The 27,573-nt window shown below is 41.7% G+C and overlaps 1 protein-coding gene and 1 non-coding gene across 3 annotated transcripts; both read right to left on the bottom strand.

The window, feature by feature from the left end:
- Nucleotides 1-6,352: 6,352 nt before the first annotated feature.
- TRNAL-UAA lies at nucleotides 6,353-6,435 on the bottom strand. Its single transcript has one exon. It is a non-coding gene; the product is annotated as a tRNA-Leu (tRNA).
- A 3,388-nt stretch (nucleotides 6,436-9,823) lies between these two features.
- Nucleotides 9,824-25,413, bottom strand: STX11 (syntaxin 11). Of its 2 annotated transcripts, XM_027888214.1 has the most exons (4): nucleotides 25,371-25,410; nucleotides 14,385-14,455; nucleotides 11,890-12,757; nucleotides 9,824-10,837 (listed from the first exon to the last, which is right to left on the bottom strand). In XM_027888214.1, exons 2-4 carry the CDS (start codon nucleotides 14,434-14,436, stop codon nucleotides 10,777-10,779), a joined length of 981 nt encoding a protein of 326 aa, XP_027744015.1. In that variant the 5' UTR covers nucleotides 14,437-14,455; nucleotides 25,371-25,410; the 3' UTR covers nucleotides 9,824-10,776. The 2 variants fall into 2 exon arrangements, with proteins under 2 accessions (XP_027744015.1, XP_027744016.1); XM_027888215.1 differs by lacking the exon at nucleotides 14,385-14,455 and having other exon boundaries at nucleotides 25,371-25,413.
- Between the last annotated feature and the right edge of the window lie 2,160 nt (nucleotides 25,414-27,573).

Here is a 27,573-nt window from a genome sequence, read left to right as displayed (position 1 = left end):
TTCTTTACTAATATGTCAAATCACTTTTGGGGCAGGTCACCTGAATGAATGCAGCACAACAGGTTAGACATGTCTCAGTCTATTTTCAGTCACAGAACAGTGTGGATTTGTTAACTGGCACAGATATAGACTGCACTGTCATAGTGCTATCAAAACACAGATTGTGGAAACCATGGCTATTAAGCTAGCTGCATAAACATTAAAACTACATGTAGCCAAAGAATCAGCTATTCTCACAGCAAATAATACCGCAAAACAAACAAACAAAAAATATCCAAAATATTATGATAAAGGATAGAAGTCATAATAATTAAATACATCAATTATTTCTGTTCTGGATATAGTAACAAAACGATTTGGAAAGCTTTACAGAAATGGGATTTCTGAACTATGTTGATGCTTTCCAATTCCTCATTCAGAGGCAAGGCAACCTCTGTATCTGGGATGAGGAGTAATTAGCCACAGTACTGGATGAAAGTGAGTGCTATCAGTTGCAATACCTCCCCTCAACTCAACAGATGGATGTCATTGGATGCATGTCTGGGAGCTATAGCATTTTAAAGGAAAACTTGGATCAACTTACAGTTGTCTAACCTGCAGAAAACATTAATTTTTAAGACATTAAAACCTCCCAATTTTTTACTTGTGAGAGTGGTCAAACACTGGCATGGGTTGCCCAGAGTCTTCATCCTCAGAGATATTCAAAACTCCTGAGAGCTCAGGCTGGCCCTCCTCTGAGCTGGGAGGTCAACTAGATGATCTTGGGGAGGCCTTTCAGCCTCTTCCATTCTGTGATGAATAAAACCAGTTAGTGGGTCTATATTGCCTATGTCAGGGAGCCCAAAACTTCTCTCCAATTCCTCATTTCTTATAATGAGATAATCTAAGAGATGAACTTTAGATCCAAGTGACATGAAAATTATTGGTTTGTGACATATTACTTGACAATCAAAGACTGAGGGACACAAGAGGTAAACAGTAGGAATGTGCAGAACAGCCAGCGCTGGGGAAAGGCATTATCTCTACCTCTTTCAGCAGCAGCTAACTGTTAGACCAGCTGGATCTGTTTCTTGGTATGCACATAAAAAGCAAAAGGTGGGAGTGTGAGAGAAAATAACTACAGAGATACAAGGCAGGACAAGTGAAAACAAAATACATATGCTCATCAATCATTAAACATGGATTAGCTGCAAAACAACACTCATAAATGCAGTCCATATGTCCTAACAGGGATCCCACTCTTGTATGAAAAGGTTTGGAACACATGATGAAATAGCAAGAGACAGGTGTCACAGATCTATTAAGTCACATGGTCAGCGAGTGATCTCTTGCCAAGAATTGCACGAACCACTTCAACACTTAAAAATGAGACAGATGAGGTCTGAAGGAAAGATCTTGTAACACTTTCAAGCCAGAAAGAAGGTCACAGTTCAGCAGATGATGAAAGAGGAGGAGCAACCAAGGAAAATTAAAGAATCTGGAAAATACACTCTTCTCTCAAAATCATTAAGGGAAAGAAGGCATTTTTGTTGCTGAACTTTTAAGAAGACCATTTTCAGAAGAGTGTGCACATTTTCTATAGTCTTCAGACCCAAGCTCTTCCCTGTCAGGAAGAAAGAATTCATTCAGGTAAGTTTAAGTCTACCAAAAATATCCCAGAAAATGCCTGCTAGCATACTTTAAGCCCAATGCCCTAAGATCCCAGAAATCTTAGCATCAATATTCTGCATTATACTGCCTTCATTTTAGGGCATTCAGGGCCCCTCATTTAGTAGATAGTCTGGTAAACCTTGCTGCTGTAGTGTAAATTATTACTCGTATGTTCTATCCCTCTGAAAGAGGCTGCTGCCACCACAGCTAAGCCAGCACAAGGGAGAACGTTTGCAGATTGGAGGTGATGTAGTGCATAGCCAGTCTTTTGACACTTTAGGTAATATCCTTCAGTAATAATGCTGTGCTGATGTAAAATGTTACCACCTGTATATATTCCTCCTGATGAAAGAAACTGGCAAACAGGAACACGTGTCCACAGCCCTTCACTCCAGTGCAAAGCTACTGCCCTTTGCTCTGCCAGTGAAGGTGGCTTTGAGCTAAAACAACAGACAATAACTGGAGTAGCTGAGTAGGCACCAGGTCTCTTCTGATGGCTATGTCAGACCATCCTACTCTGGGTAATGCTGGGCATGATGGTGCTTTAAATGATCATGACTTGAAGGGCTCATCTGTCAGTCACAGGAGTAAAGCTACCTCCATCTGCACTATAAGTAAATTGAAGGGCTTTGTTCTGCAGTAAGTGATATGAAGGCTCTTGTTCTGTTCTATCAACAGCGCAGTCAGGGTGGCTGAGCTCCCTGTACTACCACAGCTCAACTCCCCAGAGCTTGCTGCTTGGACTGAACTAACCAATCAGAAAATCTCTTCATTTTCCTTATCAAAACCGAGAAAAATAGTTAAGCAATAAACCAGTACAAGGATCTGCTTGGGAGTGTGTGTTGTAATACCCTGGAGAAGGAGGCAGAATTAGCTAACACTGCTAATGATACTTGGTTGCTTTGGCTATCGAGTCCAACAGAAATGATTCTAAGAATCTGTAGGTAAGATTGAAGGCAGTCAGCAGATGAACAGTCCAGCACTTGTTGAAAATGAACCTATGCAAACACATGCATAAACACTGCCACAACTGTCTACACTAAATAGTGGTAATTTTTGAACAAGCATCCTGAGAACAAAATCCAGAAAATAGAGTCTACCCCTCTTATTTACCACAAAAGTCCCAAAACAAGAACAAGTCAAGAATTACAAAGTACTTAGCATGCAGTTAATTCTGCTAACAGACTAATCCTATTTGATATACTTTAAATTAGTCTGCTGTGAAAATCAGAGGGTTTACTTATCATCCTACATACATTATGTAATAGATTAAGAACTTTGCAGCCCTTTTTACACATTTTTCCTCAGTATGAGATACTGGTCACTGAGAATGATGGAAGAATGATTTAACTCAAGTAACAACTGACACACTTCCATCACATACTAAAATGTAACTGAAAAAAACCCAACTCAAGATGCTGAAAGTTTTTAAAAAGGATTAAACTAATTTGAAATATTACCTAAATAATATTTCACCAATAGATTGCCGCCTTCTTGATTTGATCCCCTTCTGTTTATGAAGTGAGATAGAATTTTGAGTTAAACTATGGTTTGCTATATGACTCCCACATTGTTCAGCACACACCATGCAGTGCTTCCTGGCTAATCAGTTATTCAATCAGTTGTTCAGTAATCATTACTTTACAGGGTATTCACAGCTCAAAGTGTGGCTCCACGCCTTGTTTATTTCATGTTATTTTCTGGATTCACTGACAGTCTACTCATGGGATGTCTAATATGACCTGATTATCTAAGTGCCCATCTGAAATCTTCAGAAATAAGAAAGAATTTACTTCATAGAAGCCCATTTTGCAAATGGTGTATTTTTATTACCTCTATTTTATACAACAGGAAATTGAGGTATTGAAAGATTAAAACCAAGTATCTCCAATAACTTCTGCTTGAAGTTATTCTGACTGCTCAGAGACAAGTAATGCAATTCTTTTCAGAGACTGCTTAAAGTATAGGTGATACATTGATTTCAGCTGTGGTTGCAAAAGCTCTGCATTTCTGCAAATCAGACTGAGGTACTCAAGGTAGAGACCATGAAATAAGGAACATGAAAACAAATGATTGCTTATTAAAAATCTATTTTAACTGACCGGCTTCTCATCAAACAGGATGTATGCAGAGGCAAGAAAAACAATCCTGGTTCATCAGGGTAGCATTCAACTGTCAGCATATGAATCTCCTTTTTTTTTTTTTATTCCAGTTTCTAGTATTAGTCACTATACTTTTTCCATTTTCCTCAACAAACAAGGCAAGGATCCTTTTTGGAAAAATAACTCATCCACAGAATGGAGTCCAATGGAAAGCAATATTGTTTGAACTAAAGGCCAGAGTACAAAAAGTGCATGTAAGAATGTCACATTGCAAGGGCAACCACCAATAATTCATGAGGGTTTAACAAGGAAGCTAGTAAAACCAAAGAAAAATACTTGCTCAATAAAGTAAAAGTCTTGAAATCATGGTCAGCTCCAGAGTTAAAACACAATACATCACCCTGCCACTTCACCTAAAATAGAAACAAATAACCACAACAGATTAACCGTTCCTTAGCAGAGGAAGGGGCTGGGATATCCTTGTTGCAGGTAGATTTTATGGGTATTTCTTCAGAGCAGAAAAGGTTCAAAAAAATCTTCCACTCCATTCCAGATCAGCATGTGCTCTAACAAGCTGTTATAATAAGCAGGAAATGCACAGGTTCACCAGAGGACTGAGCAAAGTTCTCTGCAAAACAAATCTCTTAAGGAAAGGGCTGTGCCTGTAACAGAAACAATTTTAACCAAGAAATCCAGTTTTCTATAGTTCCTTATCCTAAACACTGCCTTATCCTAAACACTGCCTTCTTTTTCTGTTCAGTGATTACTGTTCTTGTAAGAACTCTAATTACTTTTACTTCTTTTGCTTTCTCACAGTGCAGAATAGCCACCACGAATTCATCCTGTAACTGACATAGCTGGGACCAACTTTTCATCAAGATCAGCACTGCGTCCACAAAATCTACATGAACACTTACTGTATGTACAAACATGCTCGTAGAGAAGCACATAAGCAGAATTATACAATTTGTATGCAAAGATGTGGGTTTCCAAGCACAGCATTTTACCATTAGATTACAGGTAAAATGTACCTTCAAACATACACCCACTTTTAACCAATTTGTACCTTAATGAAGAGTAGCAACGAATGTTTACTTTATAAAATATCTGAATCTAGCAGTACTGCTTTCTAATGAACAGTTCTAGAAAGTGTGGTATGTTTTGCATTTACAATTTAACTATGGTAACACTCAAAAAAGACAGCATAGGTACTTGCATTTCCTAGAAATTCACCACAGACCACACTTCTCTCCATAATTCCCTCTTGACTATCATATTTTATACCATGCCCACATTTGTCATGCCAGATCATTCTATGCAGCATGTAATAAAATATCCTGACATATTTCACCTTCTATTTCATAGAAGGTCCACCAGGAGTTATGTCTTTCATGTTTTTCATGAAAAATTTAGGATAATTTTTCAGTTCAAATTGTTTGGAACAGTGTATTAGAATTTGACCAGGATACTCTGACAAATACTGATATTTAAAAATGTGTCATCTTGATTTGTACTTCCCTCACTTTTGATGTATTAAATACAATGATATTACCCTGTTAAAAACAAAAAAACAAAACCACAAAACCCAAACAACAAAGCCATGCTCCAGCAAATTAAACACCACAACATGTGCAACAACTGCTCCATCTGTCTGGCCAACAAAAACTAAACCAGGATGTGAGTCTGAAAATCCTGCACACGTATTCTGCTTAACCTTGGCAAAGGTTAAGGCACAGCCAGCACTTCTGCAGCAGGCTTCTCCTTCCCACCACACTCTGGGATCAGCCAAGGATACCTCCAGGAGGCTCGACAGTGCAGATGTCCTGCACTCCAGTGCATGTGGCATTTACCCTCATTTTCACATCGTACAAGCACTCCGACAGGTTGACATGGACCCTTCGAAGGGACTGGAAATGGGGGAAAAAGAAATCTACACAAAAAACCCCCCCTAAACGATGCTGTAGAGCAACAAAGTCATGAGACGGGGGCAACAAAGCTGAAGGTGCCTGTCACTGCCACTCGAGGCTCCACCACCAAGGCCCAGGCCGAGCGGCTTGCGAAATACACATACTGAAATAAATATATGTGTGTACACATTTATATATGTGTATACATGTGTATATGTATGTATACATATATATGTGTGTGTATACATGAATCTATACACGCGCATATGCATATATATGCATATTTAATATATACATATAGATATATAATATATATGTGCGTGTGCATGTATACATACACACATACGTATGCATATATGTGTGTGTACATATATTTATACATACATACAAACTCGGTTAAAAAATGGCATTTAAAAGGGCTTTAGAGCTGAATGAGAGGTGCCTGCCTGAGCCCCCAGCGGCCCCGCAGCGCTCCCCCCGGCTCGCAGTGCCCCCTGCGGCCGCCCAGCGCCGGGACACCCGCACGGGCTGCCGGGCGCCGCCGCCCGCCCGCTCCGGCGCCGCTCCCCGCCCCTCGGCCGCCTCCCGCCGTGTCCCGGCAGCCCCCGGCTCCCTCCGGCCGCGCCTCTGCCGGGACATCGCGCCCCGCACGGGAGCGGAGACGGGGCCGGCTCCCGATAAAAAAACGTCAGTTACCAGGAGTGGGGTTCGAACCCACGCGGACATGCGTCCATTGGATCTTAAGTCCAACGCCTTAACCACTCGGCCATCCTGGTGCAGATACCGGGATCGCTCCCAGCCGCTCCTACATCCATGGCCACGCTCCCGCCCGCCCCCCGGGCCCCTCTCGACCCTCGGGGGTGCCCCCTCCTCCTCCGCGCCACCTCCCTCGCCTTTATTCCCAGCGCGGAGCGCACGGGGCGGTGCGCGCGGGCGGCCTCTCCCGGCAGCAGCGGGAGCACGGCGGGCAGGGCCCGGCGGGGAGCGCTGCCCCGGCGGGGAGCGCTGCTCGGCCCTGGGCTCTCCCCGGGCCGCGCTGGCCCGGGCCGGGCCCTCCTCCGCCACCTTCGCTCCGACGGGCTCTGGGCCCGGAGCGGAAGGGGGAGGCGGGGGAGGTGCGCGGGGCTGGCACGGGCCCGCCCCTGAGGGGAGAGCGGGGCGGGCGGCGCTGGGCCCGGGGCGGCGAGGTGCGAGGGCTGCGGGCACTGCGGGTCCGGGCACTGCGGGCTCGGTCCTCCTCGGAGTGGGGAGGGAGGGCCGTGGTGCCGGCGTGGCTCCTCGGCGGCGTGAGAGGGCTGCGGAGAGGTTGCGCCCGTAACGCACCGGCACTTTATTACTCCCGTGCAAGTGTTTCCTGGAATGTATCTTCCTTGCTCGTAAAAGGAAGGAGAACCAAAACCACTGAAGTCCAAAGGTATTACTTACGCTTATTTAGGAGAAAAGTGTTGCAGGGGAAAGATTTTTTTTTTTTTTTTTGCCGGTCGCCACTGAATGCCGGGCCTACGGAAGCACCTATCGCAGTATCCCGGGTTAGTGCCTGCCCTGAGACCTTCCCCTTCTTCCCTGTGTCAGATGGAAAATGGGAAAGTGTTCCTTCGCCGGCCTTCCTCCTGGCACAGGGTCCCACTCTTGCTCTCTGTGCTGTTTTGTAGTGGAGAAAATGAACATCCTTTATCCCACCAAACTTTGCCACCTGCCCCTGAGGTATAAAGAACGTATTCCGTACAGCACAGGCCGAGGACACTGGACTGTGCCAGCCTCCAGCAGACAAAGAGGCATGCAGAGACCGTCTGCTTCCCCGTGGGCAGAACAGGAGCACACCCTCTGCTCGGTTGTTGGACACCCTGGTTGCCCGCACCTCTCTGTCAGGGGTCTGGGCCTCGAATTTGCAGGTGCCTGAACCTTTAGGCTGTGAGTGCTCAGAGAACCGCAGTATGCTAGGCATGCCTGTGAGGGAAAATGTCTCTCACATACCATACAGGTGAGTCGTTTTACATACTATGTAAATTAATTTACATTTAATATACGTGAAGAACAGACATTAAACTCACGCCTTTATCCTTCATTTTAATTTACATACTTGGGGCCTGTGAATGAAAAAACAGCTCTTCTACTGGAACTTGCCATGCTGTATCATTTGCTTGAAATGGGCATCATGCCACAGCTAGCATTGCTCTCCATTCAGTAGGGTTGTGCCTTTCAACAAAGTATTGAGTAAAGAAATACCACCAGTTAGGTTTTCCCTTTCTCTATTCACATCTAACACTATTTCTAAGAAACACAGTTAAATGTTAATTTTTCCTGTCAAGACCTTGTGCCCTGACAATGTATGCACAGTAAGGTAAGGTGTGATGGTGAAGCTGTCTTCTGCTGGCTGTTACTTGCTTTGGCTGAGCTATTACGAAGACACTATATAATATGCTAAAAACATGCAATAAGATAGATCTGCTGTTGCTTTCTTACATACTAGAGAAACAAACAGCATGGCTCCATGTTAATATTGAAAATATTAACCATAATCACCACATACAGTATCTATTAAATAATAGTTTCCTGCCTTCATTCTATCTGCGATACTGCCCTAGAAATAGAAGCACAACCACGTGTAGCTCTTTCTTTTTTCAAATCAATTTCAAATAGCTACCATGGTTCAGGTCTTAAAGCAAGAGCCATGCCTTTACTTGGAGAAGTTTCTCCCAGGACACATGCCAGATATACTTGTGCAAGTGAGTCCATAGCCTGGGTCCTTCACTTTGAGGAAGCAATTGTTCCACTGCCATTTCTCCAAAATTAAACGCGTGACTCAAAAAACCCCCCAAAAATCATGTAAGACGAAATGGAGACTCCTACACATATCCTTGAAGTTCACCCTTATATACTAAACATTGTATTTTGTAATAGGGAATTTTTTTTTATATATATATTTGGGCAGTGCTGTCTTACATTTTTAGAAGGAGCAAAGTGTGCCTGGTTGCCAGTTCTCCTTTGTACTCCTCAGAAAGGGCTGAGATTATAGGTGTGTAGTTGTGTGGGTTGAAGAGCTTTGACTTCAGTAGGAAACTAAAACAAAGTCCTAAAAGCTACACCATCCCCTCTGACATTTTAACTACTTCACCCCTCAAACCCAGTTTTAGGGTTTGCCACATAAGGGAAGAGGGGAAGAAAAACCTCACCAACCCACAGAATATGCTACACACAAAAGTTGTGCTGACTTTCAGAAGGAAAAGGCAGCTTTCCTTAGAGAGCACAGGGATGTCCATCCTGCAGCTTCTTTCGTTAGCATGCTAACATGTTGTCAAGCAACTTTTATCATCTTCTTCCACTTATCCTGTGTGGCATGAGTCTGTAGTGTGATCTGTTTTTTTCAGAAGTCTGTTTAAATGTGATTAGGCAAGTTCATGGGATGGCAAAATTTGAGTTCTTACACAACTGAAAGACAGAGGAAAAACCCACAGTATTAAGCAATGTTTGCAAGGAAGAGAATTATTTCTTCAGTTACTGGAAGTCATTTTTTAAGTGCCTCTAATTCACAATGCATCTAAAAAATAGTTTTAAAGGGACTTCAGCAGGTATATCAGTAACTCTTATTTTCTTCCTTGCACCAACAGCCTTAAGTCAGGAGAGAAAGTCTACAATTACCCTTTCTTTTACCTTTTCATTTCACTCTCTTTCCCTGTACCTCAATTGAACTAAATATTTGCATATAAGTATTGCGTATCCATCAAGATAACCATCAAGATCTCTCAGAACTGCCAGAATAAATTTGATTTTTTTTCTTGCATTAGAGAATCATCTTACAATGCGTGAAACTAATTTTTCCTGGCTTTTATTGGAAAAAAAATTTTCTAAGTCTATCGCAATATGCAGCACATCTAATTTACTTTTTTTTTTTTTTTCCCTTTATGGGCATTGTTTAACCTTTCACCAACTACAGAGTTTAGTCCATCAACTTTTAAACTAAACTTTGACAATGCAAGAAACTGTTCACAGCTATTGATTCAATGTACAACACCCTGCGCTTTCAGTTTCCCTTATTAAATCTTTTATTCCATTTTTAAATATACATATGTGCAAAAAAAGGAATGAACACATAGAAAAACAAGCACATATTTTTTATTAAAAACGTTGGCACATGCTAGGAGTATCCAGATCAAAGAAAATACATATTTCATTCTTCACTGATTATTCCCCACATGCTGGCCCTCAGAGTTTTAGGGCATTTCTCTACAAATGCACAGTTCCACTGACTTGAATGGCAGTACCTACAGAATAAATTACTTTGTCTTCTTGAGCAGCACCAAAGCTACTGGCAGGGGTGGCAGCTCATCAGCCTCCTTTCTCCCACTTCAACTTTGAACATTGTGTTGTTGCAGAGGTCCGCAGACAAGCATAACACTGATATCATCAGGACACACTGAATATCAAAATACCTCACAGTTTAGAAGATTGGTGTTCCTGACTCTCTCATGTTATGACAGGGAGGTGCTACAGAAAAAGAGACATTCAGTTTCTGAGAAGAGTTATCCATTTAGTTTCTATTTGTGTAAAAAAGCCTGTCTGGCTAAGAAGTATTTCCCATCAGGTTGTGAAAGCTTGGAAGCTGAATTTATGTTGCTGTTTTGTCATATTAATACAAATAGTAAGAAATGTTTGGGTGTTTTTCACATATAAAAGTAGGGTGCCAAAGAACAGAAGAGGGAAGTTTCATTGTGATTGGTGCAGGAAGATGCACATCTATACACATCTGAGGAAAACTCCCAAATATAAAATACTTGAAATGTTGAAATATGTTTATTAAAATAGGTACAAATAGGATAATCAGTTTTAAAAAAAGTAACTAACTTTTGAAAAAATATCCTGCATTGTTTCAAAGGATAGCAATAGATCACAGTGTATCAGAAAGCCACTTAGAAATATAGTTGGAAAACCTCCAGAAGCAGGAGCTGTAATCACTCACAAGACCTTATGAATATATGTTTCACTGAAAATGCTCAGTGCTTACCAGGCTGCCCATTTTCTATTCCCTTGTCATACTCCAAACTTACTGGTTTGCCCTTGGGTAAGGGCAGACTCGCTTTATACAAAAGGAGAGGTTATTTTTAAGCTCAAAAAGAGCACTAAAATGGCATGAAACTCTTTCTTTCTTGTTCAGGTGTACTTGCTATCCCAGGAGAATTTCTAACACTGGTAGAAAAGTCACAATTTTTTTACACCAGCAAAACCGCATGTTAAAAAAATTTAATCCTTCATCTTATTTAAAATAAATATACCCCCCCCATATTCAGTCAATGCTTATAAAAAAATAAAAGTCTATTGACAGCCAGTCATTCCACTAAAATTCCACTTGTACGTATGTGCCAGGACATAAAATGCTTTCTCAACCCCACAAGTGTTGTCTGCAATACAGCTGGGTATTTCTGCAGAAGGCCACTGCATGTGTCTCTTCTGGCTGAAGTGTTAATTGGCAGAAAAATGTATTAGAAGCACGAAAGCATGGCAAGTTTGAAACTGGGAGTACAGACAGGGGCTCAAGTTAAAAGTGAGGGAGATGCCTCAGTGTTGCAGCGCTTCTAGCCACCTTGACAGTTGCGGGCACTCAAAATGGAAAAAAGCAGTCACTTGCACACAAATGGAACAAAATGTGCATACTATCATTTAAAGTGCAGTCACTTCTGTTAAGATTCAAGACAGGTGGAAATCAAATTGAAAGAGAAACTAATTCTGTGTCCCGCCGCTCCTAACAGGCTTGGTATTTTGTCAAATTATTAGTGCAAAAGTCTGTTCAAATATTTGCATCAAGCAGGCTCCAAGCTAGTTAAAAGTAAAAACTCCTGATTCTGTTGTGTACTGTGTTGCCCCAGGTGGTAAGGGTTCGCTGCCTGCAGCCTCACTTTGACAAATAAGAACAAACTTACTTTCTGAAACTGTTCATCTTCCCTAGGCCATTCATTCCTCTTTCTTGCCTATCTGAAACAAGTATCACTGCAGAGATCTTCTTGCACCTCTAGTTACAGCAACAGAGTATATTTCAATTAAAATTAGATTAAAAATAGTTTTACCAACATTTCTAGGGGTTCTTAAATAGAACAGCTTTCAGCACTTTTAGAAAAAAAGCAATGAACAGAACTAACTGCAAAATAGCTCCCCTATTTCTAGGGGTTGTCATTACAGAAAAGTCACTGTAAAGAACACCTGATTTTGAAGATATTCAAGTCCAGTGTGATAGTCACCTTCTGCAACATGATATGCAGCAGCAGAGGATTGTTCTGAGGGGATGTTTCCTTCTGTATTCCAAAGCTTTTTTTACTTGATCCTTAGCATCTCCTACGTAGTCCTCAACATTTTGCATATTTATCTCAATAACATCAAAAGTGTCTGCCTGTTCCTCCACTAGCAGGGCCACCTGCAGAAAGAGCTCGTGAACTTCCTTAATGCGACCTTCTAACTTCACCAGCTCCTTATGTCGTGTCTCTATCTCATTCAAGGCTGAGCGAGCCCCCTTAACATCCGACAAGAGATTCTCAGAGAAGACATCCCATTTGCCTTGCTCGATCATCTCCTCAATCTGGTTGCCAGAAACATCTTTGCCCATGATCTCGAGCTGCCGCTGAATTCGAATCTTGCAGTTCTCCCGTTGGTTCATCTCTGTTGCATTGTAATCAAACATAGCATCCTGAAATGTGTGCATGAGGTCAATATAGTGGTTCTTCGCTACCCTGGCAATGACAGACATAGCTCCATATTTTGTTATTGCATCTTCACAGAAATCTCTCATCACCTGCAGTTTCCTGTGGATGCTTTCTCCACGGGCCTTAATGTCTCTGGCAATGCAATTAGTGTCTCGTTTGATGCTGCTCAGACGGCGCATGGAAGTAAGGAAGCGGGTGTTTTGCTTTCTGAGCCGGTTGACATCCGCTTTTAGGTGGTCATTTTCTGTTCGGATGTTCTGTATGTCCTTATGAAGAATTTCCAAGGCATAATCAGTCTCATAAAGGAGAATATCATGAGGTGAATTTTCATCATCCTCACTATCAGAAAACTGTTGGTTGTGTAACCTGGCAATTTCACGCAGCTCACCTAGGCGGTCTTTCATCTTGCCTGTAAAACAGAGGAACAGGAGGAATGAAGTTTAAAGTAACTGAAATATTGATTTATAAGAGTTGAAAGTTCATAACTAATAACTACATCATAGTGATAACTATATCATAGATAACAAACATAACTACATCAAAGATAACTGAAAATATCAGATTTTAAATTTGTTCACAGTTTTTATACAGTAATGGATATCAGATACAAAACTCTCCTGCTACGATGCTTTTCTAGAAAGTACAAAGCTTAGAAACTAAAAAACTGCAAGAGAGAAAACAACAAATCCTGAAAACAAATCCAAAAGAAAATAAGACAATACCCAACCTCCCTCCCAAATGGCAGTCTTTCACTTGGAGAAAAAAAACCAAATTCTTGATAGGAAGCCTTCATCTATCAGCATCTGTAGACATGTTAATAATGTAATTTGCTCACTAGAGAAATCTCCTCTAGCTCTTGACCCTTCATTACATCAACTGCCCAAAATGTCACAGCTCCTCTGTCATTCTAAGCTTTCTTTTCCTGGGAGAATAGTAGGAAGCCTCTCAGAAACACAAATGGCATTTACCAATACAGTTGGGAAAGAAAAGTTTCAAAAACTGGTGTGGAAAAAAGGGAAAAGCAAGTTTCTTCAGATGCTATCCTTGACCATAGGCATTAACAAAATAACACAGCAATAGCAGCATTGTATACGTAAACCCATCTATCCAACCCCCCCCCCCCCTTTTTTTTTTTTCACGATAGAAAAATTCCATTGAAGGAATGAATAACACTGTTGTTACAGATCAGGATCCATTTTCAATGTGTTTGCCTCAGAAATACTTAACTACAAAAAAAAATTCATTAAAAAGCCACAGAATGAGTAATCTGTGCAGACCAGTTACATGGTAACAAACATAAGTCCCCTATTTGAAATCCAGACCTACAGTCTTTGCAGAAAATAAATTCTGAAAGCTCCAGCAAGAAGCTTGCACTGTTTCAGCAAGCAGGAAGATGAAAATTTTTCATTACAAGCGCTGGACATCCCATGACCTCATTTAAATCAATAAGAAAGAGAATCAAGTTAAGAAGGAGCACCAAGTAGGACATCTCTAGATCTCTTTTGAGGATTCAATTTTGGTTTTCCAGGAATTAAAGTATCTTCACAGCATTTACAAAAATGCTTTCCACTGTGAACGACACATCCCCTTCATAGGATCATCAGTTATTCCCAGGTTAAGAAAAGTCTCGTGCATATACCCGGTATAATAGGCCTAAATCTAATGTGAATTAAAACTGCAAGATTATAATCTGTTTCATGGGACTGTAAGACATGTTAAAGATGTTAGGGAGGAGATGGAAAAAATTCTGTCACTGGCAAAGTTTCTTGGGCTTGTATAGTTCATTGGGGGAATTTACTGGAATTGAGAAGTGTCCTGATTAGGATCACATTTATATTGGAGTTAAAAAGTAAATTTCAACTTACGCCAATCCTTTCACAAGCAATGTAAGTCAAGCAAGTCCATTAATATCCTGAGAGAAGAGCTTTCATTCAGGAATGCACACATGTAAGATAATGGTTTGAACTTAAAACATAAGCAACATAGATCCAACTAAATCATATAGAGAAAGCTTTAGAAAATGAAAGATTTCTCACCTCCTCCCTCAGCAATAATAAAATCAAGAACTTTCACCTCATGCCACAACATCAAGATGAAAAATCCGCATCTGAAAGGTAAAAACCAAAATGTGTGGTGCAGCTTAAAAGTCAGGTTTTCAGGTTTACTTGGCTTTAAAACTGTACAGCCGAGTTTGCCTAGAGGCACTGAAACAGTGACAATATCTACATTTCCTGTCTGAAAATAGTCCATTTTCTAGACAGCATGGTGAAAATGGAACAATCAAAGGCATCAAGCAATGTCAGGATTATTCAGATCTCTTCTAATCACTTTTTCTGAGACCTTTTTCACTTGAAATGTAGATGTGACTGAAAACCAGTCACATTCCTTGTCTGACTCCATTCCTGACTCTAACTGGCTTCCCTAGCATTGATCATTCTCCCATCTCTAGTCTGATCCTTTAACTACCATGTGCTGTGTTCAGCATTTATTCTTTTGCTGTTTAGCATCTACATTTGGAAACAGCAAACAATTTTTTTTTTTACTTTAAAATGGCCATCCACAGCAGAAAGGTGCCATTCATGTAAACTAAGTCATATGTGTGCAGGACTACACTGAACTTTGTGATTACCATTTCTTAAACTTCAGAAAAATTAAATTTCATCAGCCTTCCATAGAGAGCAGGCTAACAACAGGCTCAACAATAATTACATTTTTTGTGTGTGCTTAGCAATGAAAACACAAACAGAAAACCACACCGAGTAAGAGCTCCTGCATAATAAACTCATATTTTTGTAAGAGTAGGTCTATCCTTTCTTCCCCAGGAAGAAATGGAGAAGCAAATACACAGTAATTTACACCATGAAAATACTAATGCTGCAACAAGTTCACATATATACTAATTCTGCAGCATCTCTAAAAATACTGCAATTTTCTTTTAATACAACAGGAAAGGTTGAAAAGTCAAGCATTAAAAGAAGAGTAAGGAGCTGTGAAGTGTGGCCTCGGATTGCACCACAATGTTGCCAACACACAGGAAGATCATGTGAATAAACACTGGCCTATCTGCTATCACTTCCCCCGAGTCTTTGCCTACAGTCTGTACAGGCTGAATAAAAATTGTACAACATAAAATGTAATACTTATCATGCAGTTCACGAACAGCTGTCGCATTCACTGTGCTACTGAAATGCTGTTCATTTCCTCAGGGATTTCTCCTGCTAGATCTTTGGAAAGCTCCATAAACTCCTAACAGTATTTTGGGGGAGGGCAGATCCAAGAGACTCATACTCAGACACAGGTTTCCATCCGGGGGGATTAAGGACGACACTATCACTCTTGATCAGTTATGATGCCCACTTGAGACACATGAAGCAAAATTCCTTGTACCTGGAATGTTCAGAAGTTAGCTGCTTCTGACTTCGGTCACTGCTGCAAGCCTCAGGCACTTTGATGAGTATGATCACAGAGTAACGAGCTGGACATCAGTGAATGAACACATGGATCAAGGCCACTGCAACGAACTCATCTCCAGTGATGTGGAAAGCATCACACACACTCTCTATGATTCAGCTGATCCAGTAAAATCCAATTCTAAGTGGAACAGAAGTATCAAGTTACAGTTGTACTGCCAATCCTCAGCTTAGCTCTAAAAGCCTACATTATTTGTAACTACATACCAAAATTTACATTCAAGGTGGTCAAAATTAGGGTCTTATAACTCTGCATTGAGGACCTGTACCCATCAGGGATATGGTTCCACAGCCAAAGTGATTGCACTTTCCTAACAAATGTGTACCATCTATTCAAGCCTGACTTTAGAGTCCTGCAAAATCAGGGACTTTTTGGCATCTTATTTCATTCTCCCTGAGTCCTGTCTTTTACTCTCTGTTTCTAAAGTGCATCACCTAGCCTGCTTCCCACTTCAGCTTCACATTTTCAAGATGCTCTTCCTTATCTACATATAGTGCCTGGAGAGGATGGAAGGACAGAAAGCAAATAACTTTCTGCCTGTATTTCAATATCATATTAGGCCACAAACACTATAAATTGCAGAGGACACCTGCTCAGTTTTATGCCTGAACCTGCTCAAGTACTCTGTAGGTTACCTTTTGCAATATATGGCCAAAGACACACGTTCAAAAAGATATTTAGATTTCAACTTTCTTGAGCACCTTTTGCTCAAGGAACACAGTAAATTTATTTGGGGTATTTGGAAACTGCTGCCTTGAGAAACAACAATTTAGGATTTTTTGCATGAAGAAAAACAGCAGGCTGGAATGCAACAACACCACGGAGGTCTTTTCCTATTTCAGATTTTCATTTCAAACAAAGGGGAACCAGATCTTCCCAAGAGAGGACAAAAACTTCCAAGCATTCCTTGAATATTGTCAGGGACAGAACTGACACTAAAAATCTGAAACAAATAAGCATGGGAGAGCAAGGGGGAACAGCATTTTGAAACATTTCAGCTTAACAGATCAGTGGTTAGAGAAGCTGATCTTCTTTATCAGATGCTGTTGTTACTCGGCAAAGTTTGCATCTACTTTTATGCTGAGAGGATTGTTTGTAATTAGAACAGCAGTATATTGATACCTAGTATCAATTACCAGCACTCAATCTGTAAAATGAGAGTCAGTCTCTCCCTTCATACAAGACCCAGTGCAGCAGTAGAAGTTGGGCTCCCTGGCTGGGAAGTGGCTCTGCAGACAAGGACCTCGGTGTGCTGGTAACATGAACTTGAAGATGAGCCAGCAGTGTGTCTGGGCTGGAGTAGCAAAGTGAGGAAGAGAAGGGACCCCCTCCTGTCCAACACTTGAGAGGCCACAGGGCTCCCCAGTGCAGAGTCATAGTCACACTGCAGTGAGCCCAGGGGAGGCCACAGAGATGATCAGAGATGCTGGAGCACCTGACATATGAAGAAAGGCTTGAGAGACTTGGGAATGTTCAGCCTGAAAAACAGGAAACTCAAGGGACATCTTGTTGCTGTCACCAACTGCTTAATGCAAGGCTAGACCCTTCATGGAAATGTACAGCAATGGTACAAGAGGCAAAAGACCTAATTGAAAACAAGTGAAAAGCCAACCAAATATCAGAGAGGGGGGAAAAGGAAGGAAAAAAACCCCAAACCTTCAAAAACAATAGAAAAGGTGCCAAGAAAAATCTGCATCCTTGAAGATATTAAAAAAATATCCATGAAGATATTCAAAACTCTACTTGACACAGCCCTCAACAACCCAAACTACCTATGTGTGTTTTGAGGTGGGCTGGATTAATGTCTAAAGGTCCACTCTAAATTCTTCTGGTACTCTGCCTTAGATCAAAACTTTGCTAATTTGAACATGAATATTAAATATATTCAACTACTTGTGCAGGTTTACATAAGATATATCTAAAACATTAGAATATCAAGACATGAACTACTCTAGTGTAACAACTGCAAGTGTATAGATACCTTAATTCTGAGAGTGTGAGTTTTAATAGATTAGCTGTCAGTTTTATTTTATTTTAAAATACTGTGCATATTCAAGCTGGAACATGTACTTCCATGTTTGTAATTTTGGGACTAGATAAATCTGTCCATGTAAAAATGAAGTTCCTCCTGCAGTCCATCATGGCGTGTACACCCAAACATACACAGAGGAAATAAAAAGCAGACCAGGTGATGACTGCAGAGGTTACAACTTTGCAGCCAGATACTCAGCAAATGCAGTCAGCTGAGGATATGTTCAGTACTCATCTCTCCACATTAGTGTGCTACTTCTTGGTATTAATTACCACAATGATTAGCTTTCCCATGATGCATGAGGAAGACACAAATTGTCTTGTTACAATAAGACTGCAGCCCCACACAGCTCTGTATGACATGGGACTTCAGCCAAGAAAGAAAATCCACTCTGAAAATCAAAAACTGCATATGCATATGCATAAACCCCCTTTCTTTTTGCCCCATATACATACAAAAGGGAATCCTGCATAGCATATTTCCATTGCCATGCTAATGTTCTGCAGCCTGTTATCTACGTAGAAATAATTTAGGGTGAGAAGTTATTTCTATAGAAACAAATGAGTTGAACACCTATATTTATTTCAGCTTTAACATTTGTATATCCACATTTTTGGGGACAAACACTGAAATAAAGAAGCAGTTTCAGCACAGCATTCATATTCCTTCACCAGCAGCTGGGAAAGAAGGCAGTGTACATTGTTTCTACTTTCAGCATTCATAAAAGGCAGCTGTGCTAGTTAATAACAGCTTGTGGGTTACCAAAAGTCTAATCAGTAATATTTGCAACCTCAAGTAGGGCCTCCTTACAAGATGAAAATTTTACTTCAGACGAAGTGGTCTATTTGAGGAACAACAGATATTTCAAAACAAGCCAGTTAAAAACAATTTCTATCAGTAGATCTTCCTCACAAGGTAAAAGTCCTACTACAAACCCATGTGGCTCATCTTGTCTCTGAATAGCATGTGATTTTGATCGTATGACACACAATAGATGTGAGCCAAAAAAACAAGTGGTGAACAATTAGGAAATAAACTGCTCCTAGGCAAAATTACTTCATAGCTAAGTGTGTGTCAGCTCATTTCAGTGACTTCCCATATGGCTTGTAGTGGATGTGGTATTGATGGAAATCAACTCAAGATGGACTTGCTTTGTCAAATACAATACAAATAGCGTGTTGCTGTTACACTAAATTGCAAGTCATGTATATGTAAAAAAAAGTGTTAAATGCAGCTGAAGCCTTTAAGAGTTGGAGTCTCATTTTTAATAACAAATCTCAAGAAAATTTCTGTTTTGGAAACAACTGTCTTAGACCAGATTTAATGTTTTTGCCTGTTGTCCAATAATACATATGACTATTAATTAACTTTGAAAACAGACTATTTTTTTACAATAGGTTTTTCTCTCTCCATAAGAGCTTCTAATTGACTTATAACAGAGTGCTAGTCATCTTTTCAGACTAAATTCCCTGTCTCCCCAACCATGTCCATCACTAGTGGCACAGCAGGCTTGAATTTTTTTAATCACTCATTTTTTTCTCACTTCTCCTCTCTAAGAGCTTGAAGAAACCCCAAAAATCATAATCTAATGATTAGAACAGTTTGTCTTCTGGAGTTGTTTCAAGATCACATCTGTGTATTAGCAATATCAGTAACTATGACAGAGATCAGCATTTCAAAATTTTTTATGGCCTCACCTAAAGAAAGTTATCCTCTCTGGAGTTTCTTGGACTGGGCAATGTTTAAAAATAGACAAAATGTATCCAGGACTGAACATCCATTGGTTAACACTGAACACCAGTTACAAAGCTACAGAAATCCAGCAAGAAGATGCAAGTGTATCTGAAGACTATTAGACACTGCCCTGCTCATAGTCGTCAAAGCCTGTGTACAGCAGAACACCTCCTTTATACTTGCCATCACCCCAGTGACAAACGTATGCAGTTGCAAATGTTTCAGGGCATTACTTTTTCCCAACTTGCATGAAGTGTCAACTTCTCTGTTTGCATCAGGATACATTTTTTAATTACAAGCTGATATATTCAGAGAAGTAGGGATGGCTCCATTCTTTGCATGCTGTTTCACAGTTGGCGGAATCTCCAAGTCTCGAGTGATTCCTTTCCTAACATAAAGGCTAGGAAAGGCTTAGGGATAAAAATTAAAATTCAGATGGTTTGTTGCTTCTAACTCAAAGTAATGAGGCAATAATTGCTTGAATACTGATAACTTTGGAGGCACTTCTTTGACTTATCTCAGTTTCTTTACCAGCATTCAATCTCTTCAACATAAAGGAGCTCTCAACTTTTGTATAACAGCATATTATAAATTCAGGGATCTAGGGTGCATATCATACTTCCCAGATGTATTCAATAAGGTTAACCATCTTGGTGTTTTCCGTTGACTGGTTATAAGGTTCCACAGACATTAGTATCAAAACCGGGAGAAGCTGATGGCATGCATCCCAAGCATTATAATATGTATTGCATTTTTCGCATATTTATGATGAGACTGACAAAAAAAAATCCCAAGTTTTAACTTGATACTGCTCAGTAGCCACAATAGTAAACATCATTCCTGCATTGGAGAGGACAGCTTGTTGTACATAGGTTGCTGACTGCTACTATTTACTAGATTGTCTAAATTTTCACTGGAGATCCCCACGGATGAATTTTCAACGCTGGATAGATAATAAAATGGATTCTCGGTATCTCCTCTTGACATTTTTCTCGCAAGTCATAAATGAGCAATTGTAACTAGATTTGGTGTTGGTTGGGGTGGAGCAGATGTATCAGGGCTGTAGACAAAAAAAGTGTCTCCATCTTCACTACATGGCCCATTGAAAATTGTAAAGTCTTCACGTGCATTGTTTGAGGCCCCTCCCAAAATTGGGAACTCTCTCCAGAAATCATCATGCTTCTGTATATAAATGGAAGTTAAAAACAGGAAAGGTAATGCACGCCCCAAATTTGACCACTTCATTTTCTTAAGGATGCCAGAAACAGAATATGTAGTTATCGACTGCAGATACTGAAAACTTGCTGAATCCTTGGAATCCTTGAGACCTGTGAGCTGACTCCAACTGGCTTTAATGTGCACAGCTTGTTAAAAACACAACAACATTACAAAGAGTAGGTGAACATGCATGGGATTGTATTTTACTCAAAAGAGGGAAAACAATCCCACCATGACTGCCTATTCAGTGCTTTCCAGTATATGCTGTAGGCTGACTACTGCAGTGTGCCCTTCCTACCATAGGCCACACTAAGGTCCTTCAGGTAAAATTGTCCTGGATAAAGGCAAGGGGGCGTGAACTGTACATCCACAGGCTCGGCAAATAGTTAAGACAGAAGCATACCACTGACATAAACGGTGAGACAGCCATCCATGCATTTCTTGGCAATTACTACAGCTCGGCATCATTACGAGTCACTGCGCAAGGAAATTAGACAACCACTCATAGGCAGTGCTGGCCCTACAGTGCCATGAGTACATACATTATCTAATTAATCACTTCGGCTTCCCTGAAACACATTGGCTCAGTGAAATAGCTATGTACATACCACATTTATATAACTACTATTGCTACCACACAGTGGTATTTATAAGTGATTAAGACATTATGTTGGCATGTGAGTAGAAATATGAGGCTGCATGTGATCATCAGTCAGAAGCAACACGTTCTACTGACACTTTTAAATTAGCACATAGCATTATTTTTAAAAAAACATATATTTAAAGCTTGTAATAAAGCATTATAATGTGAGATCAAGTACTCTTTAATTTAAAAAAAAAAATCCCTTTAAGGTTAAATACAGGGTGTTTTCTTGGTATTTGCTCATGCGGATCAGTACACATGAGGCTCAGTTTGGGATCTCACTGCAAAATCTACAAAGTTGTACCTTCACCAAAATAGTTTTAGCCAGGAAATAAGCCCCACAGCCACACATGCATACCCACAGCCCCAGCCCCAGGACATGTCAGGTGCTGGCAGCCTTTATGGCAGTTACACTACTTCACAGTCCATAGATGTTTATAGGCCCATTCAAAGTACCAGTGAAGTTGAGACAAGATATAGCTGTAATTAGGGACACGCTGGCCAGCAGCACTTAGAGAATCTGTTCCTGACTGGACATATCCAAAGCTCAAGTAAACCTTAATCTTGCTTTCAAAAATAAGTGAGTTGTCACTACCATAAACACAGCACAGAGAAAAGGCATAGCAGGAAAGGCTGGAGTGTGCAGTAACTTCTTGTGAACATGAGTTAGTCGAAAATAGTCTTTGCATGTTAACTGTCATAGCAGACAGAGCAAAAGCTGCACACATGATAAGCTTTCTGAAGTCAAGATTCATTCTCTCTCTGATAAACTACATAAATATGGTCTAGATGAGAAGTGCCTAACACTGTGTGATAGGCTAGATAAGATATCCAGACGCTCGACGCAATCAGTAAAATCTATCAAAGCAGATGTAGAAACTGAACTCCCCTCATGTGGAGCCTCCCTGTTCCCCAAGAGGGGGTTCCCAAGAGCCAGTCCTAGGCAGGAATGATGCTGCTGCTCCTTGGGAATGATGTTCCTCACCAGAGATGGTTAATGAGGGAGGCCACATCCTGGGGAGTAACCCAAAATGCAGACGTAACCAAAAATGGCCTCTCTGCAAAACTGCAAAAAGCAGTAACCCCACATTTTGTGTTGAGATGAGTTTGTTGGATCAAATTAACATTGCTTTAGTAATTTCTTCACCATGCTTTGTCTGCCCTGCCTAGAGGGATGACCAGAGTAAAATAAAATTGATGGGCCAGATAAGAGATACCAGGCAGCGTATCTGGTCCAGCACCTTCATACTTAACACAGCAGCTGTCTTTTCATCATCAGTATTGGTTTTGAATATGTCAGCATTATGATGTGTTTCTGTTACACTTAGAGGTTATCCATATTTTCCACTAGCAACTTGGAAAGTGTAACCAAACACAAGCATGTACAGTCTCCAGGTGATGCTGAACTGGAAGGGAGAGGAAGTGAGTATTTGGTGGTGAAAGGGAGGAGGAATTATGAGAATTCAAGGTGATCTTGACAAATAAGAGAAGAATTAACAAAAATATATAAGGAAATTCAATAGAAATGAGCCTGGTACATTTAGATAAAATTATTCACTCAGATAGAAAGTAGGCAGTACCTAGTTTTGTAGCACAAAAGCATTGGTGGGGTTATACCAGACTGCAAGCTACAAAACAAGCTTACAATATAACAGCACTGTAAAAAAAAAAAAAAAAAAAAAAAAAAAAAAAAAAAAAAAAAAAAAAAAAAAAAAAAAAAAAAAAAAAAAAAACCACACACACAAAAAAACCCAAAACAACAAAACCCCGTGTCTTATATGAGAAATGGCATGGGAAGGACTGTTTTTACTCTGCTTGGCACAGATAAAGCCCCATCTGGAATAGTATATCCTGCACCAGTTATCGCACTAGGAAAGTCAAAGAGAGCATATTTGGCATTGTCTCCTAATGGTTTAGAAAATACAGCCCTGGAGGAAGAGGAGTGGAAGGAATTATGCTCATTTCATGCAGAAGACTAGGGAGAGAGACACAGCACTGCAATGCATAAAAGGACTTTTCTATGAAAAGAGAAATGATCAGTTTAAGCCCTGTGTTGACATTGGAAACACACTAAGTAATCAGTTTGTTTCACACATGAGACCTATGTTGACCTGGCTGTGACTAGGTGAAAACTGGATCATTTCTCTGTGGAAGCGCTGTGGGACCCTTTTCCTTGAAGGATAGAGAGTACAGAAATCCCTCTCAGGCCTGGTTTAGGAACATACCTACAATGCACCAAATGTATTAGGTAATGTCTTACAGTCTCCCCATGGCCTCGCATTCCCATGATTTGTTCAGTGACCTTGCTCCCAGTCTCACTGTGTGTCCTGGGTGACTCTTTTCACCCAGCAGTGGCAACTACCATTTCTCTTCTGGAGCAGATCTTGGTTACTGTTACAGTATAGTGGAAAGTGCCAGATGTGGAGCCTAACCCCACAACACCCAAATTCTCCATGACTGATAGAATATGCAATTGTGTTCTATGGCATCACAGCCTCTAGTTTATCTGCAGTGTCCAGGAGATACTATTATCACATTTTACCCATTTTAATGTCTCAAGAGGTCTTCTGTACCATGCTTAGTTTCTTCATAGAGATCTCTTTTGACAACAAGAGTTTAACTTGCAGTTTTAGTCTCAGCCAAAACACCAGATGCCATATGACCAAACACGCAATTTCAGTTTCAGAGCAGTGGTCATATAAGGCAGTCAGTGAAAAAAAAAGGTGGAAAAAAGTCCATCAGTTGGGCACCTAAGCCATCTTTTCTTAAGAAGGCTGATCTTTATCCTGTTTGTTTTGAATGAAAAAAAAAAAAAAAAGTTGTGCTCATCTTGTAGTCTCACCACTATTTAAATAGTTAGTATCACGACTGGTAAGAAAGCAGCATCTTTCAAATTGTATTCTCCTAAACAATCATATGTTGCTGTTTTGATCCCTAACAGCTTAAAAAACAGCTCCTAAAATACCATCTGAAGAACAGGAACAAGAAGTGCAAGCGTCCATTTCAGGCCAGTGTTGTTATTCTAGTCATTTCCTTTCTTGGTATCACAGTGACATGTAGTTATCTCAGACATACACGAGTGCTAATTCTTCTTGGTAGGAAAGGAAATGAATATCAATTCATAGGAAGCAATCAAAGAACTCTAACTTTTGCACGCAATTCCAGATCTGGCCACGATGATGCCCAAGAAAGGAGAAAAAGGTATTACATTTTGCCCATAGACCAAATTTTCTATAAAATCTTCTTTGGAGTTATTCATAACCACGTACGAGCACTATGAACGAAATCCTAATACTCTTTAGGCCACACAAATAAGGTAGCTGGAAATGCAGACACCATTGGAAATGGATGAGAAGACTCATATTGGAAAGCACCTCTGTTTTTCACTTGTCCTGTGAAAACCCAGCCATCCCTTTTGCCCTCCATGAGGAACAGAGTTAGCATAAAACACCACCGTACCCAAAAGCCCCGGTCAGCACCCCCTGGCGTCCCTTCTGCCTCCGGGCTTCAGACCTCCCCTCTCGACTAAAATGGGTCACTTTCGTCTATCCTTATGGAAAACCGAGGTGCAAAGCGCTCCGCACGCCCCGCAGCCCCTCCGCCCAGCCAGCTGGGCTGGCTGCCGAGCACCGGGCACGCACCGGAGCTCGCCCCGACAGCAGGTGAAGGAGCAGCCTGACTGCCACCACAGGAGCCCGGGCTCCGGCACAGCCCAACACTGCCCTCCGTCCGGCAGCAGCTCCGGGCGGGTCGGCGTCTGGGAACCCCAGCTGATGCTGAGCGCAGCTCGGGGACACGGGGAGCCGACACTGGCTTCCCGCCGCCGACGGCGAGGTACCCGGGCTGAAGAAGCCAAACTCGGTCCGGCCCCCTCCGAGACAGGAAAGCGCTGTCTCGTCCTCCCTCGCCCCGGCAGGTACTCACCGCCAGGCAGGACGGGGCAGCCCGGCAGCTCCCGTCCCGTCCCGTCCCGTCCCGTCCCGTCCCGCGTCTTCCCGCTCACTCCCCCGCGCTTGGATGCGGCCGCCGCGCCCGCGCCGTCGGGCCGAGCGCTCGCTCCGCGGAGCGCCCCGCCCCCGCTGCCCGGCTCGCCCGCCCATTGGCTGCCGGAGCGGTGATTTGCATGGCGGGCCCCGCCCCGTCGTCCCCTTCTCCTCCCTCCTCGCCACGCCCCGCGGGGTCGTGCCCGGCTTGCTCGGTTCCCAGCGCGGGGAAAGTCCGCGCCCGTGGGTGCCGGGAAGCGTGGGTGGGCTGAGGTGGCCCGTTTCTTTGCCGTCGTCCCCGAGGACGTCCCCTGCCCTTTCCTGCCCTCGCCTCCTAGCCAGGAAGCGGGTGCTTTCCCACCGCCGGGCTGCGAGGGCGCGGGGATGGGATCGGGGGTGCGGTGAGACGAGGGCCCGACAAAGAGCGAAATCCGAGGGTGCGAGGGGACAGCTAGGATCAGGCGCCGCCGTGAGCGGGGCACAGACAGGTCTCCCCGGCCGTGTCCCCCCATCGTCCTGTGTCCCCCCGCCTGCCTGCCCTGTCCTGCTGGCCCGAGCCGCGCACGATGAAATGGGACGGCAAGGGAACTTCTGCGAATGTAATTCAAACTGCTGCTGCTTAGTGTGGGGATGAGAAGCTGTGCTCTTTTCACCGTGCTTCAGGATTCGGGTCAAATTTAGACCATTTTTTGGACGTTGGCTTCAACTCTGACAACTTTGACCATTCCTGGGGAAAAAAAACCCAAAACACAAACAAAACACCTTCCCCATCATTTTAACTGAAAAAAACTAACAAAACTTTGGTGTCACAATGTTTGATACACACTAATAATACACATTATTAAGCCACACAAGTAGTTGTTCACCTGTCAAAAAAGGTTGTTCACCTCTCTCTGAGGTGGGAAGTTTTTGGGTTTTTTGAACATCTTGAATATGTATTTTGGACAAGCACTTTTTTCACCCTTTCACCACAGAAACTGAAGACAATTTGAATCTGGAAGTTTTAAAGGATAGAAGTTACTTTTCTGTTGATGAAAGATTTACCTGAAAGAGCAATGTTGCCTTCCTGAGCTGTCATCAGTTACAAGGCTCAAAAATTTCTCATAAATTGTGTCAATCCCTGCATGACCAAGACCAAATTTGTCATGATTGAGACAGTTGCAGAGACACAGGAAGCTTCCTCCCTCCTTATTTTCTGTACTGTTGTGCGAGCAAAAAATTGAGCAATATGCAAATACTAGGGGATTTACAGTTAAAATTAGCTAAAAAATATATCTGACAGAAAGGCTCTTTCCCCTTGAAAAATCAAAGACTGCACTGTAGGGTTCTTCCATGTGGAGAACTTTGCTGGCATTTTTCCCTTAGAACTTTGATGCTGAAGAGAAATTTATGGGTGTGTCCCATTAGTCCCCTAAAACTACCCAAAGGCACTGAATTATGAGTACATTTTCTCTTCTTTTCCAAGCTGCTGCTTGGTGAGCCCAGCTACAGCACCCACAGTGTGTGGGCAGCTGGTTTTCTCTTTGTCACTGGACCACAGAGAGCAAATGGGCCTTTAAGGTTGTTAATGCTAGTGGAGCTGAAAATAAAGCTGCGTGCTGATGTGATGTCATGGGTAATCACAAATACCAGCTGCTTTGTATGGCATGGAACAAGAATTATGAATTAATCTGCTGTTGTTTCAGCACAGGCAAAGCTTTTGGGTGCATTGATTGATGTGTCTGATGATCAAAAATGATCAAAATGCTCATCTAGAAACATCTAGTATCTTCCCTATAATTTGTGAGGAGAATTTGGAAGACCGAATAGATGACAGTCATGTCTCCTCTGCTTTGGGAGACAGTTCAGTTAAAATTTCAGTAGCTGAGTAGAAGGCAAGGTAGCAATACTGTTAAAATATTAACCTCCTAAGAAAGGAATAGCGGGTGAGCAAAAACTATTATTTCTATAAATTTTGCCATCTAGATTAGAAGAGGTTAAAGAAGGTTGAAAACTCTCAGACACATCTTGCTAATTAAGCTACACAAATAGGTGGCTAAAGAAAATTCACCACTGACAATGATCCAGAAGCACTTGAGAATATTATGTTGCTAGATCCAACCAAGGTCGCCCATCTGCATGGTGTTATGAGAAACAAAACCAGA

This window comes from Empidonax traillii, unplaced genomic scaffold (genome assembly GCF_003031625.1).
Source record: "Empidonax traillii isolate 1590-97213 ecotype Southwest subspecies unplaced genomic scaffold, ASM303162v1 scaffold235:size1242204, whole genome shotgun sequence".
Lineage (NCBI taxonomy): Eukaryota > Metazoa > Chordata > Aves > Passeriformes > Tyrannidae > Empidonax > Empidonax traillii.
Note: the sequence above shows the minus strand (reverse complement) of the source record. Positions and strands in the feature narration are given on the sequence as shown.

What these genes read in the sequence shown, in the direction of transcription:
- STX11 (XM_027888214.1), bottom strand. Translation starts at nt 14,436, where the DNA reads ATGTTGTGGCATGAGGTGAAAGTTCTTGATTTTATTATTGCTGAGGGA. An exon ending in TATTATTGCTGAGGGAGGAG is followed by an intron (nt 12,758 to 14,384) that starts GTGAGAAATCTT and finishes TCTGTTTTACAG; the next exon opens with GCAAGATGAAAGACCGCCTA. An exon ending in TGCATATCATGTTGCAGAAG is followed by an intron (nt 10,838 to 11,889) that starts GTGACTATCACA and finishes TACCAGTGTTAG; the next exon opens with AAATTCTCCTGGGATAGCAA.